The sequence below is a fragment of the Rhinopithecus roxellana genome, chromosome 8 (genome assembly GCF_007565055.1).
Source record: "Rhinopithecus roxellana isolate Shanxi Qingling chromosome 8, ASM756505v1, whole genome shotgun sequence".
In the NCBI taxonomy this organism is placed as follows: domain Eukaryota; kingdom Metazoa; phylum Chordata; class Mammalia; order Primates; family Cercopithecidae; genus Rhinopithecus; species Rhinopithecus roxellana.
This window is the reverse complement of record NC_044556.1, coordinates 16,508,079-16,525,567: the sequence shown is the minus strand read 5'-3', so window position 1 is coordinate 16,525,567 and position 17,489 is coordinate 16,508,079. Positions and strand designations below refer to the sequence as shown.

The 17,489-nt window shown below is 53.4% G+C and overlaps 1 protein-coding gene across 1 annotated transcript in view; it reads right to left on the bottom strand.

Moving 5' to 3' along the window:
• Positions 1 to 17,489, bottom strand: part of MYO9B (myosin IXB) — a 135,184-nt gene that overhangs the window by 92,919 nt on the left and 24,776 nt on the right. Inside the window, 1 exon segment of the mRNA XM_030934887.1 lies at positions 15,460 to 16,357. Within this exon segment, the coding sequence (XP_030790747.1) occupies positions 15,460 to 16,299 (840 nt within the window). The 5' untranslated portion in view covers positions 16,300 to 16,357.

The following is a 17,489-nucleotide window of genomic DNA, read 5'->3' as shown; positions in this document are numbered from 1 at the left end:
ACCAGATTTTCAAAAACATTCTCTAAAGGCCTCTAAACTTAAGCAGGTCTCTCTGCCTCAGCACTACTGACATTTGCGCCGGGTCATTCTTTAAAGAGGGGCCGTCCTGTGCGCTGTGGGGCATTTAGCAGCATCTTGGCCTTTACCCACCAGAAGCCAGTAGCATCTCTCCCTCCCCAGCTATAAGCAAAAATGTCTCCAGGAGTTGCCAAATATCACCTGATGGCAGAATCAGCCCTGGGCGAGAACCTCAGTTCACATACCTCACATACCCGCTAACTACAATCCCGTATGTCTTTTTTTTTTTTTTTTTTTGAGGCAGAGTCTCACTCTGTCACCCAGGCTGGAGTGCAGTGGCGCAATCTTGGCTCACTGCAACTTCCGACTCTTGGGTTCAAGCCATTCTCCTGCCTCAGCTTCCTCAGTATCTGGAATTACAGATGCCTGCCACCACGCTTGGCTAATTTTTGTATTTTTAGTAGAGATGGGGTTTCACCATGTTGGCCAGGCTGGTCTCGAACTCCTGACCTCAAATGATCAGCCTGCCTCGGCCTCTAAAAGTGCTGGGATTACAGGCGTGAGCCACCACACCGGGCTGAGAATACTGTAATGACACTGACAAAGGCACAGGTGACCGTAATTCACTCTTCCTTAAAGAAGTGATGATACCATCTGGGATTTACAGAGAACCCCCTCTAGGGAAGGTGTTGGGTGCTGGTGTTTGATCACAGCTAAGTCATCCCTTTCTCTCCTTTACCCAGGAGGAATCACGTATCGGGGTCACAGGGCCGGTCAGCAGCTGAGCAGAAGATGCCAAGCAGCCTCTGGGCACTTTCGGGAATGGGGGTCTCGAGGGGGCTGGTTTTAGGAGCTGGTTCTGGCTTGCTGTGGCCAAGTCACACAGAAGGAAACTGTAGGTGGCAACTGCACTGTGACATTGGGGACTGAGCTGCCCAGGGCAGGGCCTGCAGAAATCGGATCTATCCTGGATAATCACTAGGAAACAAATCAGCGGCCAGACCCTGTGGCTGACTGATGCCTGCCCACACTCCCGCCCCAAACATTGAGGCACACATCGCGGAAAGACAGATGGGTCCCCTGTCTCCATAACCCCGGAACAGTAAAACCCCCAGAACATTCAGGGAAGGCGGGGCTGCGGCAGGGGTGTCCCAGACCTTACGCTTCAGCTTTTAATCAACTTTCTCCAAATTCCAAGGAGACCTTTTTATGGCGCTTAAAATATACCCCGTAATTTTACTCTTCTCTTAGATGCAGCATTCCCCAAAATATAACTTCCCCTTTTGTCTAAAATAGCCTTAGATCATTCTAAACATCAGGGCTGTGCTGTTTTATGTGGCAGGGCACAGAAAGGAGGCCAAGGGAGTACCTGGGGATTTGGGGGTGGGGGTGGGGTGCCCCTTCCGCCTGGGGGTCAATGCAGCCTCCACCCTCCCTGCTGGTGCCATGGGCCTCAGCACTCAGCTGTAGGGCACCCCCACCCTCTCCATACCCACCAAAGACACCTTTGGCTCTGATGTGCCCCACTTTTCAGCTTGGAGAGGCCTCTCTGAGGTCTGTAGCCCTCCCTCCGTTACCTCTTTCCCACCCAGGCTGCCCCTCACAGCTCCCGCTGCTCTCTGTGCTCTGTGGGGGGAACACCCAGGCCTGTTGGTTTGTCTCCAGAGCTGGGGAAAAGGCACCGGAGCAGGGAATGCTGCCGGGTCACACTGACCACTGCCTTGTTCCCGGCCACCCGACTCCGGTTTGCCTGTCCTTGTGCCGTAATTCACTCTCCCTTAAAGAGGTGGCCCTCTGGCTTAATTATCTCCCAACTGCAAGCTCCAGTACACCCTCTGGTTCCTAATCATACTTCTGACACCCAAGATGCCAGCTTCCTCCTGGGGAGTTTGTGGCCTTGGGCATGTACCTCTGGTCAGGCCGTGTCAGCTACAGTGAGGAAGGGGGCTGGTGTGAGAGACCAGGAGGATGACAGGGTCCTGCTCGGTGACTCTGGGCCCATGGGTTCCATGATCCTCTTCCCACCGTGTCCCTGGCAGGTTGTCCACCCTGCAGGCAGGATGCATGCGATCTCAGAGCCCAGGAGGCAGCCGGAAACCCTCCGAGAGATGGGGCCTGCTGGTGTTCAGCCTGTGAGGGGGTTCAAGGCAAGAAGGGAACCCTGCACAGCTCCTGCCAGCCTCAGCCAGGTCCCAAATGCATGGGCTGTACAATCACTCCCAGCTGCCTGTGGGGCAGAGAGACGGAGTGAGTTAGCTCTGCCGAACCCTGTAGGACATCTCTATCTGTGTCCTCCTTTCCTGACTCCCCAAATTGCTTTATGACTCTGTGTGGGGAAGTGGACGTTTATGAATACGTATGTATGTCTATGGCACAGATACAAATGCAGAGATTCCAGTCGGTGATCTGGGTTGTCTGGATCTAGGATGGGAAGCTGGTTTCATTACATTTGGGAAGGGGGAGCTAAGCAGAAGATAAGAAGACACCTGGGGGCCGGGTGCGGTGGCTCACACCTGTAATCCCAGCACTTTGTGGGGGCTGAGGCGGGTGGATCACTTGAGGTCAGGAGTTTGGGACCACCCAGGCCAACACGGTGAAACTCTGTCTCTACTAAAAATACAAAAATTAGCCAGGCATGGTGGTGGGCTCCTGTAATACCAACTACTCAGGAGGCTGAAGCAGAATTGCTTGAATCTGGGAGGCGGAGGTTGCAGTGAGCCGAGATTACACCATTGAACTCCAGCCTGGGCGACCAAGCAAGACTCCATCTCAAAAAAAAAAAAAAAAAAAAGACATCTGTGAAATGTTCACCTTTATGGGGTTCTGGAACATTCTACAAAGTGGTGGATGTACTAGGGGTGAACCAAGGAGAAAAAATTCATATAAAGGGCCAGGTAGTAAATATTTTCAGCTTTGTGGGCCATGCAGTGTCTCGGGTGCAATTACTCGGCTCTGCACTCATGGTGGCAAAGATGCCAGGGATGATGTGTAAATGCATGGGCGTGGTTATGCACCAGTAAAACTTTATTTGTAGAGATAGGCACTGGCAGATTTAACTCATGGGCTGTAGTTTGCCAACCCCTGGTAGATACCAAAAGAAATGAAACCTTGATGGCATGGTGGCACGTGGCTGTAGTCCCAGCTAATTGGGAGGCCGAGGCAGGAGGCTCACTTGAGCCTAGGAGGTTGAGGCTGCAGTGAACTATGATTGCACCACTGCACCTCAGTTTGGGTGACAGGGCCAGACCCTGTACCTAAACATTTTTTTTAAAGTTAAAAAAGATGAAAAGACACTAAAAAGACTAAGTGTCATATTTTACCGGAAAAACAAACAAACAAACAAACAAACAAAAAGCGGAAAAGCCGCTGGGGGAACAAAAAGTGATAACGAAACGTGTCATGGTTCTGCCAAAGTGGGGACTCTCTGGCCGCTGATCCTGTTTCCCGGCAGTGGTTCTTGACTTGTTTCCTGCTGGGTAGATGCTTAAAGGAGGGAGACCTGAGCCACAGCCAGTACCTGGCACAGGTTTCAAGAAGTCACCCCAGTAGGACAGGGAGGACCACAGAATCCAGGGTGCACAAACCAGCACTCGCCTGGATCAGAAAACTGGCAAACCTCTTTGATTACATTCCTTTGCAAAAAACCCCAGCAGGGGCATGTCACTTCTCAGTGCAGGCCGAGTCCTAAAATCAGGGACTGCGGTTTTTGGTATGGGGAGCAAGTCTTAAAAACAACATTGTAAGACGTCACTCAGTCCACCTGGAAGAGCAAGCTCTTGGAAAGCCAGATCCTCACACGCCTAGGGCCGCTTCATCATTGGTGTCACGAGGACATGCCTGACCGTGGGTGGGCAGTGACGGGCTCTGGGTGGGCAAGGGGTGAGAGACGAGGAGGCACACCAGTCACCTCCCCCCAGGGATGAGGGAGAACGCCAGACTGAAACTGCTTCCCGCCACCCCCAACAACCACTCCACAATGGTGCCAAATATGGTCGGGTTGATGTGTAACTCCAATGGCACGATGTTACTAAGAAAAAAAGAATCTAAAAATATTTAGGCAGAGAACATCTGTTACAATGAAATCTATCTTGTCATCCAGTTGACCTAAAACAGCAGTTCTCAACTGGGGTAGTTCTGCTCCTCAGGGAACACCTGTCAACATCTGGAGATATTTCTGGTTGTTGGGACTAGGGGCGGGGGTGCTATGGGCATCTAGTGGGCAGGGACCAGGATGCTGCTCAGTCCGCCACAATGCACAGGACGGCCTGGCCATAACAGAATGATCCAGCCCACATATCAACAGTTGAGGGAACTTGGGTTGGACCAGGAAGTCTGGCCTCTGTCCCCGAGGGTTTCTGACTGTGAGGTCTGAAACTGACCCCATACGATGGCTTATTCCGCTTTCTCGTCGCCTGTGGGGTTTGCCCTGCCCCATCTCCTGCCTGCCCTGCATTCGGACCCCAGCTCCTATTTCCTCCTCTGGGCTGCTCTGCAGACCCAGGGCCCCCCAAAACTGCTTCCCTCCACCTTTGTGCAAACATCCCGGGGAGGCCACACAGGAGAGGCAGCCAGAGACTGATTCTATCCTTGCTTCCTGTGGTGCCCGGGGTGCCCACCTCATCCCCCTCAGGGACCTTCGGTAGCTCGTGGTCAGGGCCACGTTGTACCTCCTCCTTCTGTTCTTGTACCACCCTGTCTCCCACACACGCCTGCCTGTGTGGATGGGTGACCTGGATGTTTGCGTGGATAACCATTCCGCTGCTCAGCCTTTTGGATGGCCTGGGCTAGCCTGAGTCTTGACCGCTGGCGGGGCGAGGGTGGGGACTCCTGAGATCCCTAATTCTGCCTCCTCTTTCCCCAACACAGCAGTGCGCCCACCCGAGAGGAGGACGGGCACCCAGTGACCCTGGCCCTGCTCCCCCAAGCCGGCCCTGGACACACTGGCCTTCCAATCTCCCTTTGAAGTGCACCAGGTTGCTGACCCGGACCCTCCTGAGCCCAAGCTCCCTGCCCACCCTGCTGCCCACTGATGCTCCCACCTTCCTTCTCCCTCAGCCCAGAGAAGTGACAAGTGGTCTCAGGGACCCTCAGCCTCAAATACTTCTGCATTCACATAACACAGACACAACCTAAGCCACTGGGGGCTCCTGGACCCTTCGAGAGACAGACGGGCGCTGACTGCAGGTACTGCTTTTCCTCAAATAAACGCTGCCTTCCCTTTGCTGCTCGTGACATGGGTGACTTCTGCCTTCTGAGGCCTTGGCCCCATCCTGACCCTGAGCCTCCTCCAGTCTGTGGCCCATGCCCTGAATCTCATCCCTGAAATGTCCCCCCATGAGGAGGGGAGCCACACGCCCCTCTCAACACCTACTTCTGCCAAACTCACCTCCCCGCATGGCTAACAGCCAAGGTATGGGTGAGTGCCTGGCTGGGAGGTGCCCCAGCTTGCTGTCTGCCCCCAACCCCTCTCTGACTGGGTCATGCAATAGGATGGCCTCTGAGGCCTGATGAGCGCTGGGGCTGTGGGGTCTTTGTGTGGCTGGTGCACAGTTCTCCCCTGGATGCCCCATCAGCTGCTTGAACGAAGTACTCCAAACCAAATTCACCAGGACTGGCCTCCAGGCGGTGCCCCTGCAGCCATCTCTGACCCCCTCTCCTCCTCCCCTGGGACCTGTCTGTCCTCGGCTGTCAGCCTCAGATCTGGCACATCCCTGAGGCTGGGGTTGCTCCCAGGACTCCCTCTCTGTTGCACTCAGGCAGCCACATGCAAACGCTCCTGCCTGAGTCCAGGGTCCCTGCCAGCCAGCCCGTCCGCCATGCTCCCTGCAGCCAGCCTCCCTCTGGCCACTGGCTTCTCAATGGGCTGGAAAGGACATGCAGATGGACGTCCCTGCTGTGCCTGGGCACACCTGCCCCCTTCTCGGTTCCTCCCACCCCTGCTCCTGGTCCCATCTGGTGTCCCTCAGTGGCTCCAGCCATCAGCAAGCCCAGAGCAGCCTGCTGGACGGGACTGCTCTTCTCCTTCCCAGGGCTCATGACAGTCTCCAGGAGATCCTCTGTGTGAGTGATAATCCTCCCACTCCCCAACATTGTTCTTGTGGGGGGCACTGATGGGGGAGGTTGGCCTGGATGGGGCAGGGGTCCAGGAAAATCCCAACCACATACCAGCCATACAAAGGAATAAAATGCTGATACAACTGGTGGGCAGAGAAACAAACCATAGTCCATGATCCATCCAGGCCGTGGAATACGATGCAGTCATGAAAAGGAAGGAAGCACTGATCCATGCTATGATGTGGATGAATCTCAAGAACATGATGCCAAGTGAGAGAAGCCAGACACAAAAGGCCATAGAGTGTGAGAGATTTCATTGATCTGAAATGTCCACAACAGGCAGATCCATAGAGACGGGAAGCAGATTAGTGGTTGCCAGGGCCTGGGAGAGGGAACTGGGGAGTGACTGCTGATGGGGATGGGGTCTCCTTCTGGGGGGATGGAAATATTCTGGAACTGGATAGAGGTGACGGTTGCATACCACTGTGAGTGTACTAAATGCCACTGAATTGCACACTTTTGCCTGAGGCCAGGAGTTCGAGACCAGCCTTGCTGACATAACAAAATCCAGTCTCTACAAAAAAATAAAAAAAATTAGCCAGGTGTGGTGGTGCGCACCTGTAGTCCCAGCTGCTTGAGAGGCTAGGTGGGAGGATCACTTGAGGCCAGGAATTTGAGGCTGCAGATGTAATTTAATTTACAGGTTTATAAACTGCAGATATAATTTATACATTTATAAAATGCAGATACAATTTAATCTATATGTTTATAAACTACAGGTATAAATGTATCTATTTATAAATAGTAAATAGGTAAATTGTATCTCGACAAGCTCTTAAACAGAAACCTCAACTTCAGAGGCATGAGAGTTGGCATACGTCTGGTTCCAGAACTTTCTATTTCTGCTATCCTTGCTGAGTGGTTCGCATACCTCAGTGTCCTCACGTCAGGTGGAAGGGGTCAGTCTGTCCACATCAGGATGTGGCAAGGACGTATGAGACGGTGCCCCCAACACTGGGTGGCGGCTGGCATCCATCTGTGTCTCGCCTGACAGACTCAGGAGGAAAGGATGTGGCCCAGGCAGGTGTCCTTGAGGGTGGAGGTCAAGGTGGATAATGACACTGTGGTCTGGGTGACCTGCCCCAGTGCTGACTGTGGGTGGGGGAACAGAGCTAGTGGCCTGGCTGATGGCGGAGGGGCTGGGAAGTCGGGGGAACATGAGACTGGGTTTGTGGGGCCTCTAAGGAGGAGCTCAGGACCTGGTCCAGGTGGATGTGAGTCCTAGGTTCCTTTGCCCCAAGAGGGGGGTCTAGGGCAGTGGCTAGTTCAGGACCCTTCCTCAGTCCCTCACTGGAAGGTCCTGGGATTGGCACGACTTCAGGTGAGCTCGGCTCCACCAGCTGGGGGCGTCCCTCTGTGCCCCGCAGCCCATCACTGTCACCGTGTCCCACTGTGGGCCAGGCTACAGGGGCTCCATGGAGTCTGGGGACCCTTGGGACAACAGCCTGACAAGCAAGGATCCTTATTTTATTTCTGCTTTCAGAATGAAAACCCCACGCATGCTGCCAGCTGCACTTGCTACAGTTCAGGACAGATGAAGGGAAGCCCAGCCTTTGGCCCCTTGGACTCAGCCTGCTCTCAGAAGGGCACCGAGGCGAGTGCCTGGTAGATCTGAGGCTGTGGGCAAAGGGAGAGGAGCGTGTTCTGGGTGTGCTTTGCGGCGAGCCCCCATGGCCGATGCCGTGGGCTGCTCTATCCGCAGCCCCTGGGCTGTCGAGGGGCGCCTGCACTGGGAGGCTAGAGGCCGCATGGAGGACGGGGAGACCCATGGCTTCTGTAGCCCCCAGACTTGGTGAAAGGTGATGGCAACAGTTAACTGCAGTGGCGGACAGACCAGCTGATTGGAACCGGCTTTCCACAGTGTTCCCTTCCTGTTTTTTGGTCAGCATTGCACAGCAAGGCTGCAACCTTCGCTGGGGGTGGGGGTGTGGGTGGGGGGGGTGCGCCCAAACCTCAAAACAGCTCAACTTCTCCTTTCGGGGAGCTGAGAAAAAAATCCCCAATCGATACTGCGAGTTGTGCTGATCTCTGGCTTTCTGCAGCCTGGGCGAGAGAGGGGAGAGCAGAGAGGCAGCCTGAACGGGGGGCCGGGGCTCAGGCCGGGTTGAAACCCCGGGTTAGGCTGTGGCTGTCTGCAGGGTGGCCTGGGGAATCCACATGTAGTGGGTTGACTTGTGGCTTCCCAAAAAGACATATCTAAGTCCTGACCCCTAGAACCTGTGACTGTGGCCTTATTTGGAAACAAGGTCTTTGCACACGTCATGAAGATAAGCGTTTTGAGATGAGGTGATCCCATGAGAGAAAGGCAAGGGAGATTGGACACATACAGGGGAGACGACCAGGTGACGATGGAGGGAGAGGGCAGAGCAAGGCGGCCACAAGCCCAGGAGCTCCAAAGACGACTGAAGTCAGAACCCAGGAGAGAGGCCTGGGACAGGTTCTCCCTCAGAGCCTCCAGAGGGACCCAGCCCCGCCCACACCTTGATTTCCGACTTCCGGCCTCCAGAACTGTGAGAGCATCAACCCCTGCTGTTTGAGGACTTCCAGCCCGTAAAATGTATAGACACCTCGGGAAACTCGCACATCCACGTGTCTCTCCGGGGCTCGGTTTCGTCATCTTCAAAATGGGCAGAGCTTCCGTGAGGGCTTAGAGATGATGGAGGAAAATCAAGAAGCATAAACTCTGATACCCAGTGGGCCTGAGGCATGATTTAGCTAATTATTCCTCTTATTGGAAAATGATTCTTGGGGCCAGGCATGGTGGCTGGCGCCTGTAATCCTAGGACTTTGGGAGGCCAAGGAGGGCGGATTACTTGAGGTCAGGAGTTTGAGATCAGCCTTGGCCACCATGGTGAAACCCGTCTCTACTAAAAATGCAAAAATTAGCCGGGCATGATGGTGGGCGCCTGTAGTCCCAGCTACTCGGGAGGCTGAGGCAGGAGAATCACTTAAACCCAGGAGGTGGAGGTTCCAGTGAGCTGAGATTGTGCCACTGCACTCCAGCCTGGGGGACAGAGCAAGACTCTATCTCAAAAAAAGAAAAAAAGAAAATGACTCTTAAGTTAGCACAGAACAGATGGAACTCATGGATCATTTCTAAAAGCTCAGTGGCTGCAATGAACAGTGATTGGGTCTTATGGGAAGAACTCACAAGACAGCGGTTCTATTCCCAGGGGGGACACCAGCGGTGCCTGGAAGCTATTTTGTTAATACCTCTCTAATCAATGAAGCATCTGGGGACACTTCTGGTTGTCACACCTGCGGGGTGGGGAGTGCTCCTGGCATCTGGTGGGTGGAGGCCAGGGATGCTGTTCAATGTCCTTCAATGCACAGGACGACTCCCTCCCCAGAGAACGATCCGGCCCTGAATGTCAACAGAGCCGAGGTTGAGAAATCCAGCTCTCCGCGAAGACAATCACATCCCTTTGCAAACAGTCGCCCCAGGAAGCACGTTTATTGCCATGACGTGGATTTGGCTCAAGCCTGTTTTGGAAGCCAGCGTGGGCACCACCCTCGAGCAGCTTAGAACCGCTGCAGAAAACCGGCCTCGCCAGCCCCCACTGCTGAGGCCCCAAGCAGGGCGGCCTGGCAGGACCAGGGGTCTGACTCACGGAGGGTGACTAATGGCTGTCGAAGGCATACTGGAGACAGTGCAGGCGTGGAGGCTGGAGGGAGCTTTGCTGGCATCCGGGGAGGAATTACCGGTACCCAAGACGATTGTGGATCTGGGGCAGACCTCGAGGACCCAGGCACAAGATGTCACCAAGTGGGACTTGCCAGGGGCCAGGTGGGACTTGAACCTGGCCAGGTGGGACTCTAGGACTCTACGGGGGATGCTGTGGGCTGACTTGTGCTCCCTGTCCCCAAAATTATATCCACATCCTCACCCCCGGAAACTGTATGTGACCTTATTTGGAAATAGGGTCTTTGCAGATGCAATTAGGTAGGATGAGGTCATGCCGGAGTAGGATGGGCCCTACATCCCATGAGTGGTGTCCTTGTTGTAAGAAAGCCATGTGAAGACACGGACACACAGGAAGAACACCCTTGACGGCAGAGACTGACGTGATGTGGCCACAGGGCAGGGCACATCTGCAGCCACCAGGGAAGCTGGAAGAGGCCTGAAGCATGCTCCTCCAGAGCCGGGAGGGAGCGTGGCCCCGTGGACACCTTGATTTCAGACTCTTGGCCTCCAGGACCATGAGAGTCTTAATCCCTGTTGTTGGAGACTCCCCGGCCCCTAACACTTTGTTACCTAAGCAACAGGAAACTCATCCATGCCTTGGAGGGTCCTAGGGAGATGGAGCTGTGAAGGCAGTAACGTGGTGGGGAGGACATGGACCCTGAACTGAGACCTAGGTGGCAATCCTGCCTCCTGGCCATTCCACGTTGAAACCTTGGGGCTGGGTGTGTCATTTCTGTGGGACTCAGGTGTTCACCCACCTGCCTGGTCCCATTTGGCAAAATGTCTGACATGGTAAACGTTGGATCTACCCTCTCGTTCATTCACCTACTAAATTTTTGTTGTTTATATTTTTGAGACAGGGTCTTGCTCTGTCACCCAGGCTGGAGTGCAGTGGTGTGATCATAGCTCACTGCAGTCTTGAACTCCCGGGCTTAAGCAATCCTCCCACTTCAACCTCCTGAGTAGCTAGGACCATAATTTTTTATTTTTATTTTTATTTTTGAGATGGAGTTTTGCTCTTGCCGCCTAGGCTGGAGTACAATGGTGCGATCTTGACTCACTGCAACCTCCGCCTCTCAAGTTCAAGCCATTCTCCTGCCTCAGCCTCCTGAGTAGCTGGGATTATAGGTGCCTGCCACCACACCCGGCTAATTTTTGTATTTTTAGTAGAGACGGGGTTTCACCACGTTCTCCAGGCTGATCTCGAACTCTTTACCTCAGGTGATCCACCTGCCTCGGCCTCCCAAAGTGCTGGGATTACAGGCATGAACCACTGCACCCAGCCTAGTTTTTAAAATTTTTGGTAGAGATGGGGTCTTGCAATGTTACCCAGGCTGGTCTGGAACTCCTAGGCTCACATAATCCTCCTGACTCAGCCTCCTGACTCTGGGATTACAGGTGTGAGCCACACATGCTGAATTTTCAAGGTCACTGTTTTATCTCTGGTGTGGATGCCAGGCACTGATGTTTTGGCCTGAAGAGCCATCGAGCCCCCGGCCACCAGGTAGGAGGACACGGGGGCCACTGGCAGTTTCACTGTGGCTGAGTCTCAGAGCTAGGATGACGCCAGGGTGGCCTCGGGACCCCAGAGCTGGGTTGCATCCACGTCTGCACAGAACCTCTACAGTTCCTGCGTCACCCAGAGTCCTCTCTGAGTTCTTCTACCTGGGGAGAATTTTGTGTTGACTTTGGCCACCACATAGCCCAGTGTCTGTATCACAGTCTGCCACACAGCAAATGCTCACACAGCGATGAATGGGTGGTCTGGGTTTATAATGTAATGCATAGAAGACAAACCATATTAAAAATCGCTGAGGTGGGAGGATCACTGGAAGCCAGGAGTTCGAGAACAGCCTGGGCAATGTAGTAAGACTCTGTCTCTACAAAAAATTTAAAAATTATCCGGGCATGGTGGTGCACACCCGTAATCCCAGGTACTTGGGTGGCTCGGGTGGGAGGATCACTGGAGCCCAGAAGTTCCAGGCTGTGGTGAGTGACGATTGTGCCACTGTACTCCAGCCTAGGTAATGGAGAGAGACGGAAAGGAAAGGAAAGGAAAAAGGAAAGGAAAAAGGAAAGGAAAGGAAAGGAAAAGGAAAGGAAAAAGGAAAGGAAAAAGGAAAGGAACAGAAAGGAAAGGAAAAAGGAAAGGAAAGGAAAGAGAAAAGGAAAGGATAAGAAAAGAACAGAAAAGAACAGAAAGAAAATGGACATTCTATGGTGAAATTGCTCAGCGGTTTTATTGAAAGCTGATGTAAACAATGACAATGAATCTCTGTGTTACTTGTACAGGAGAAAACAGAAATAGGCTACATATGTTGGACCAGGGCTAAGTTGTATGACCCCAATTAATGTCTTGCTGATGACCTCAGAGAGGAAGAGGAACTGAAATGTATTCCGTAGGCACTGCTTAGTGTGATTTCAGTAAAATCTGCATGGCAGCCCTCAGCTTGTGGGGACTAACAAGAGGCCAGAGGTCAAGGATCCAGGGAGGGTGGGGTCTGACGCTGCCCCCAACTCCCCCTCTCCACTGAAGGGGCTCTCAGGATCCTATGTGTGAAAAAACTGACATATTCATATAATGGGCTACAATTCAGCAAAAGAAATGAGCTCTGAAGCCACAAAAAGACATGGAGGAATCTCCCCTCCCCCTTTTTTGGAGTGTAGTGGCCGGACGTTGGCTCACTGCAGCCTCAACCTTCCGGGCTCAGGTGATTCTCTTGCCTCAGACTCCCAAGTAGGTGGGACCACAGGCACACAGCACCATACCTGGCTAATTTTTGTGTGTGTATATATATATATATATATATATATATATATATATATATATATATTTTTTTTTTTTTTTTTGTAGAGACAGGGTCTTGTTATTTGCCTAGGCTGATCTGGAACTCCTGGGCTCAAATGATCCTCCTGTCTCGGCCTCCCAATGCACTGGGATTACGTAAGCCACTGCGCAGGACCGACATGGAGGAACCTTAAATGCACATTGTGAAGTGGAAGAAGCCAGTCTGAAAAGCCTGTACACTGGGACTCCAACTACAGACAGCCAGGAAAAAACAGAGGCAGTCAGAAGAGCCATGGCTGCCAAAGATTACGGAGGGATGAACAGGGGGGAGCATGGAGGAATTTTAGGGCAGTGACACTACTCAGTGACACTCCAATGGCGGATACATTCATTATACTTTTGTCCAAACTCAAAGAACTTGCAACACCAAGAACCCTAATGGAAACTATAGCCGTTAGTCAATAACAGTATCAATGTGGATTTGAATCAGTTGCAACCGACACACCACACTAATGCAAAATATAAATAACGCGAGAACCTGGGGGTGGGAGGGGTACATGGGAACTCTCTGCACTATCTGTTCGGTATTTCTATAAACCTGAAACTGCTGTAAAACAACTAAAGTCTGTTTTTTTGTTTTTTGTTTTAGAAAGCGGGGCTGGGTGCGGTGGCTCACGCCTATAATCCCAGCATGTTAGGAGGCCAAGGTGGGAGGATCATTGGCGTCCAGGAGTTTGAGACCAGCCTGGGCAAAACAGTGAGACCCCCCCATCTCCACAAAAAATAAAAAATAAAAATGAAAAAAAGGTAGACCCCACACCCAGAGGTGCAGACCCCTGAGGCCACACGCTGCCCCCGGCCCTCACCAGGTGACGATGGTTGTGTTGTCCTAAGACATGCAGATGCACCTCGTCCTAAAACCCTTGGAATGATGGGTGCTGTGTGGTCACTTCTGCAGCCCTGTGGCCACAAGACTCACCCACAGCGGCACACAGAGGGCTCCCGTGGGGTTTGGCTGATCAGGGCACTGAACAGCGGGCAGAGGGCATGAGGCATGAGAGACTGGGTTGGTCCCTTCTCTGCTGCCTCTACAGCGAAACCAGGTGGCCCCCTCCCCTTGTCCACTCTATGACAATGCCTCGCCATCCCCTTAACCCCCAGGCCTGCCGTACGCCTTGCTGGCTTCCTTCCACCCTGCCGGTGCCCCTAGAAATGCCCCATTATGAAGCACTCCTCAAACTGGTTTGAATGCGCCAGCCTTCTCTTTCAGGCACCTTGAGAAGGAATGGCCATGATCTGGAAGCCAAATGTGTATTAACTGTGACCTTTTTTTGTTGTTTTTTTTTTGAGACAGAGTTTCGCTCTGTCACCCAGGCTGGAGTGCAGTGAAGCAATCTTGGCTAACTGCAACCTCCACCTACCGGGTTCAAGTGATTCTCCTGCCTCAGCCTCCTGAGTACCTGGGATTACAGGCACGCACCACCATGCCCGGCTAATTTTTATATTTTTAGTAGAAACAAGGTTTCATCATGTTGGCCAGGCTGGTCTCAAAGTCCTGACCTCAGGTGATCCATCTGCCTCGGCCTCCCAAAGTGCTGGGATTACAGGCATGAGCCACCGTACTCAGTGACTTTTTATTTTCTGTATTTTTGATGCTCTGACATCTGGGGCCTGGCTGACCCCGGAGAGACGGCCCTTCCCAATTCCTAGATTGGTTCTAGCCAATTCCTAGAGATGGTGCGGGACTTGCCTTCCATATGCAAACCAACTAGTCCAGAGCCTACACCCTCGCCACCTCCTCTGTGGGGCTCTCACACTCCAGCCCACTATTCCCTGCTCTCATCACCCCAGGCCCTGGCACCTGACAATAAGGGGCAGCCCCTATGCCCCTGAGCCCATTGAAATAATTCAAACAAGCCAATCCTAAGCCAGCTTACTCTGCCTAGCACATTCCGATGCATGAAAATCACAATAAAGTTTCCTGCCTCTCTCCGCACCCTTTTTCCCTCTCTCCCTCAGTCTCCTGATGCATCCCAGTGCTTCCCCCGTGGCCTTCCATGGCATTGCACCCTCTTTAGAGAACTGTGAGTAACAAACTCTCTTTCCAAAGGCAGTTGCATCCTGACCAGTTGGACTCACAGTACCTGAATGATAACAACAATCAGAAAACTTCCACTTTTTCTCTCTTTAGAGGCAGGGTCTCTTTCTGTTGCCCAGGCTGGAGTGCAGTGGTGCGATCACAGCTCCAACTAGTGGGCTCAATTGATCCTCCCGCCTTAGCCTCTCTAATAGCTGGGACAACAAATGTGTGCCACCACACTTGGCTAATCTTTGTTTTTGTTTTATTTTGTTTTTGTAGAGAGGTGGCCTTGCTATGTTGCCCAGGCTGATGTTGAACTCCTGGGCTCAAGCAATCCTCTTGCCTTAGGCTCCCAAAAACCACTGGGATTATAGACATGAGCCACCACACCTGGCCTGAAATTTCTTTCTTTCTTTTCTTTTCTTTTTTGAGATGGAGTCTCTGTCTGTCATCCAGGCTGGAATGCAGTGGCATGATCATAGCTCACTGCAGCCTCAAACTCCTGGGCTCAAGTGATCCTCCTGCCTCAGCCTCCTGAGCAGTTGGGACTACAGGTGAGCACTACTATGCCTGCTTGGCTAATCATTTTTTTTTGTAGAGAGAAGGTCTTGCTATGTTGCCCAGGCTGATCTTGAACTCCTGGGCTCAAGCGATCCTCCCACCTCAGCCTCCCAAAGTATTGGGATTACAGACGTGAGCCACCGCGCTTGGCTCAAAACCCCCATTTTTCAAATAAAGGCCCCCTCCCACAGACCAACCAGCTTCCCCACTCACCTCCAGCACAGGGCCAGCACCCAGGATGGTCCTCTCGACGCCACTGGCATAGCCCTTCTGGCTGAGGGCGGTGAGGCAGTGGATGAGGAAGTTGGTGCTCTGGGTCTTGCCAGAGCCGCTCTCACCCGAGATCACGATGCACTGGTTCACGCGCTTCCTGAGCATGGTGTAGTAGGCCACGTCGGCCAGCGCGAAGACATGCGGCTCCAGCTTGCCCAGCTGCTGGTTCTCATACATCTTCACGTACTTGGGGTTGTAGATGGGCAGGAACTTAAAGGGGTTGATAGCCACCAGGATGCTCCCCGCATACGTGTAGATCTTTTGTTGCAGGAAGCGGTGCTTGAGGTTCTTCAGGAGGTTGCCCTCGGTCAGCTCAGGGAGGTTACACAGGTCATCAAAGTCCGCCTGCTGCCGTGGCAGGAGGCCACGCTCCACTAGGCGTCGGGTGGCCGTGGCCTGCGCCACCAGCTGCATGTGCACGTACTTGATGGTCCCGTCCGCATTGCGCTCCTGCAGCAGGAAGTAGTAGCCATCCTCCTGCGGGTGCTCGTCCTGCGCCCGCCGGGGCCACAGCAGCACCCGGTGCACAGGCGAGTCGTTGGCATCCAGCACCCATTCCTCGCCGCCTGACTCTTTGACTTCCACCAGCACGTAGCATTTGGTGCCGTCCAGCCGCAAGCTGGCGATGGCGTCCTTGATGACGTCCGAGGTGGTGCTGTCCTTGGTGGCAGTCACGCGGCACGAGGCCTGGCTCTCCGTGGTGGACAGCTGGGGGTAGATGTGCAGGTGGTAGGCCGCCTGCTCCCGGCGGCCCGAGCTGCCAGCCTCTTTCACACTCATTCTGCCGGCCGCCTGGCTTCAGCATGCCTCCCAGGCTCGGGGCGCGCGTGTCCTGGAGCTGGAAGGGAGGTCAGAGCCAGGCACGGTCAGAGAGGTGGGAGGGGAAGTTTAAGGGGCATGTGGAGTCCCACTCCTGGGCAGATAGCACCTGACCCAATGCTGGAGTTCCCCACCCGACTAGGTTCACCCAAAAAGCCAGAGGCAACCAGTCACAGCATCCCGTGAGGGTCTGTCTGTCCTTCAACATGACCTTAGGCTCATGCAGTGGCTCATGCTTATAATCCCAAAACTTTGGGAGGCCAAGGTGGGAGGATTGCTTGAGGCCAGGAGTTTGAGACCAGCCTGGGCAACATAGCGAGACCCCATCTCTACAAAAAATAAAGACACGGTGGTGCTCAACTGTGGTCCCAGCTCCTAAGGAGGCTGAGGTGGGAGGATCACTTGAACCCAGGAGATCGAGGTTGCAGTGAGTTGTGATTATACCAGCCATGCTCCAGCCTGGGTGACAGAGAGAGACTCTGTCACTTAAAAAAAGAAAATTTTGATAGTGGCTTTTACAAGTGACATCATCAGACAACCCCCAAGACCTGACCCTTCCCCGAGTTTGCTCCATCCCAGCCCCCATCCCACCCCATCCAGAGGCAGCCTTTCAACTCTGAAGCCCAACAGCCATGACCCTCTTTCTGCTATGCCCTTCCCAGCCCACATCCTTCCTGACCTCATCTCTGAATAAACCTCCCCAGCAGCTCCCCAAGCAGATAAAGACTCGGCCCGACAAGCCTTGGCCACACACCAGTAACAGTGAGAGGCATGTGGGGATGAGCAAGACTGAACCAGTCCCAAAATTTGGGATTCCCAAAACTCCAGGGTCCTTGAAACCCAACCTAGGAAGACAAAGTCTGGGAGAGCCACAAAAAACGCACTCAGGCGAATGGCTTAGAGAGCGGTTGCTTCTGAAGCCACAACTCCAGTCTGCTGGGGAGAAGAACATCAGGCAGGCCCAGGCAGGGGGCATCCTGCAGGAATACAGTCGGTGCTCCCAAGATTGCCAAGGTCACGGGCAACAAGGAAAGACGGAGGAGCTAGCTGTCCAAGACCACAGGAGACTCACAATGCGATAGGACTCCCCGGAAAGGATCCTCCGCCAGAGAGAGGGCTTGAATGGAAGAGCTAGTGACACCAGAAGCACA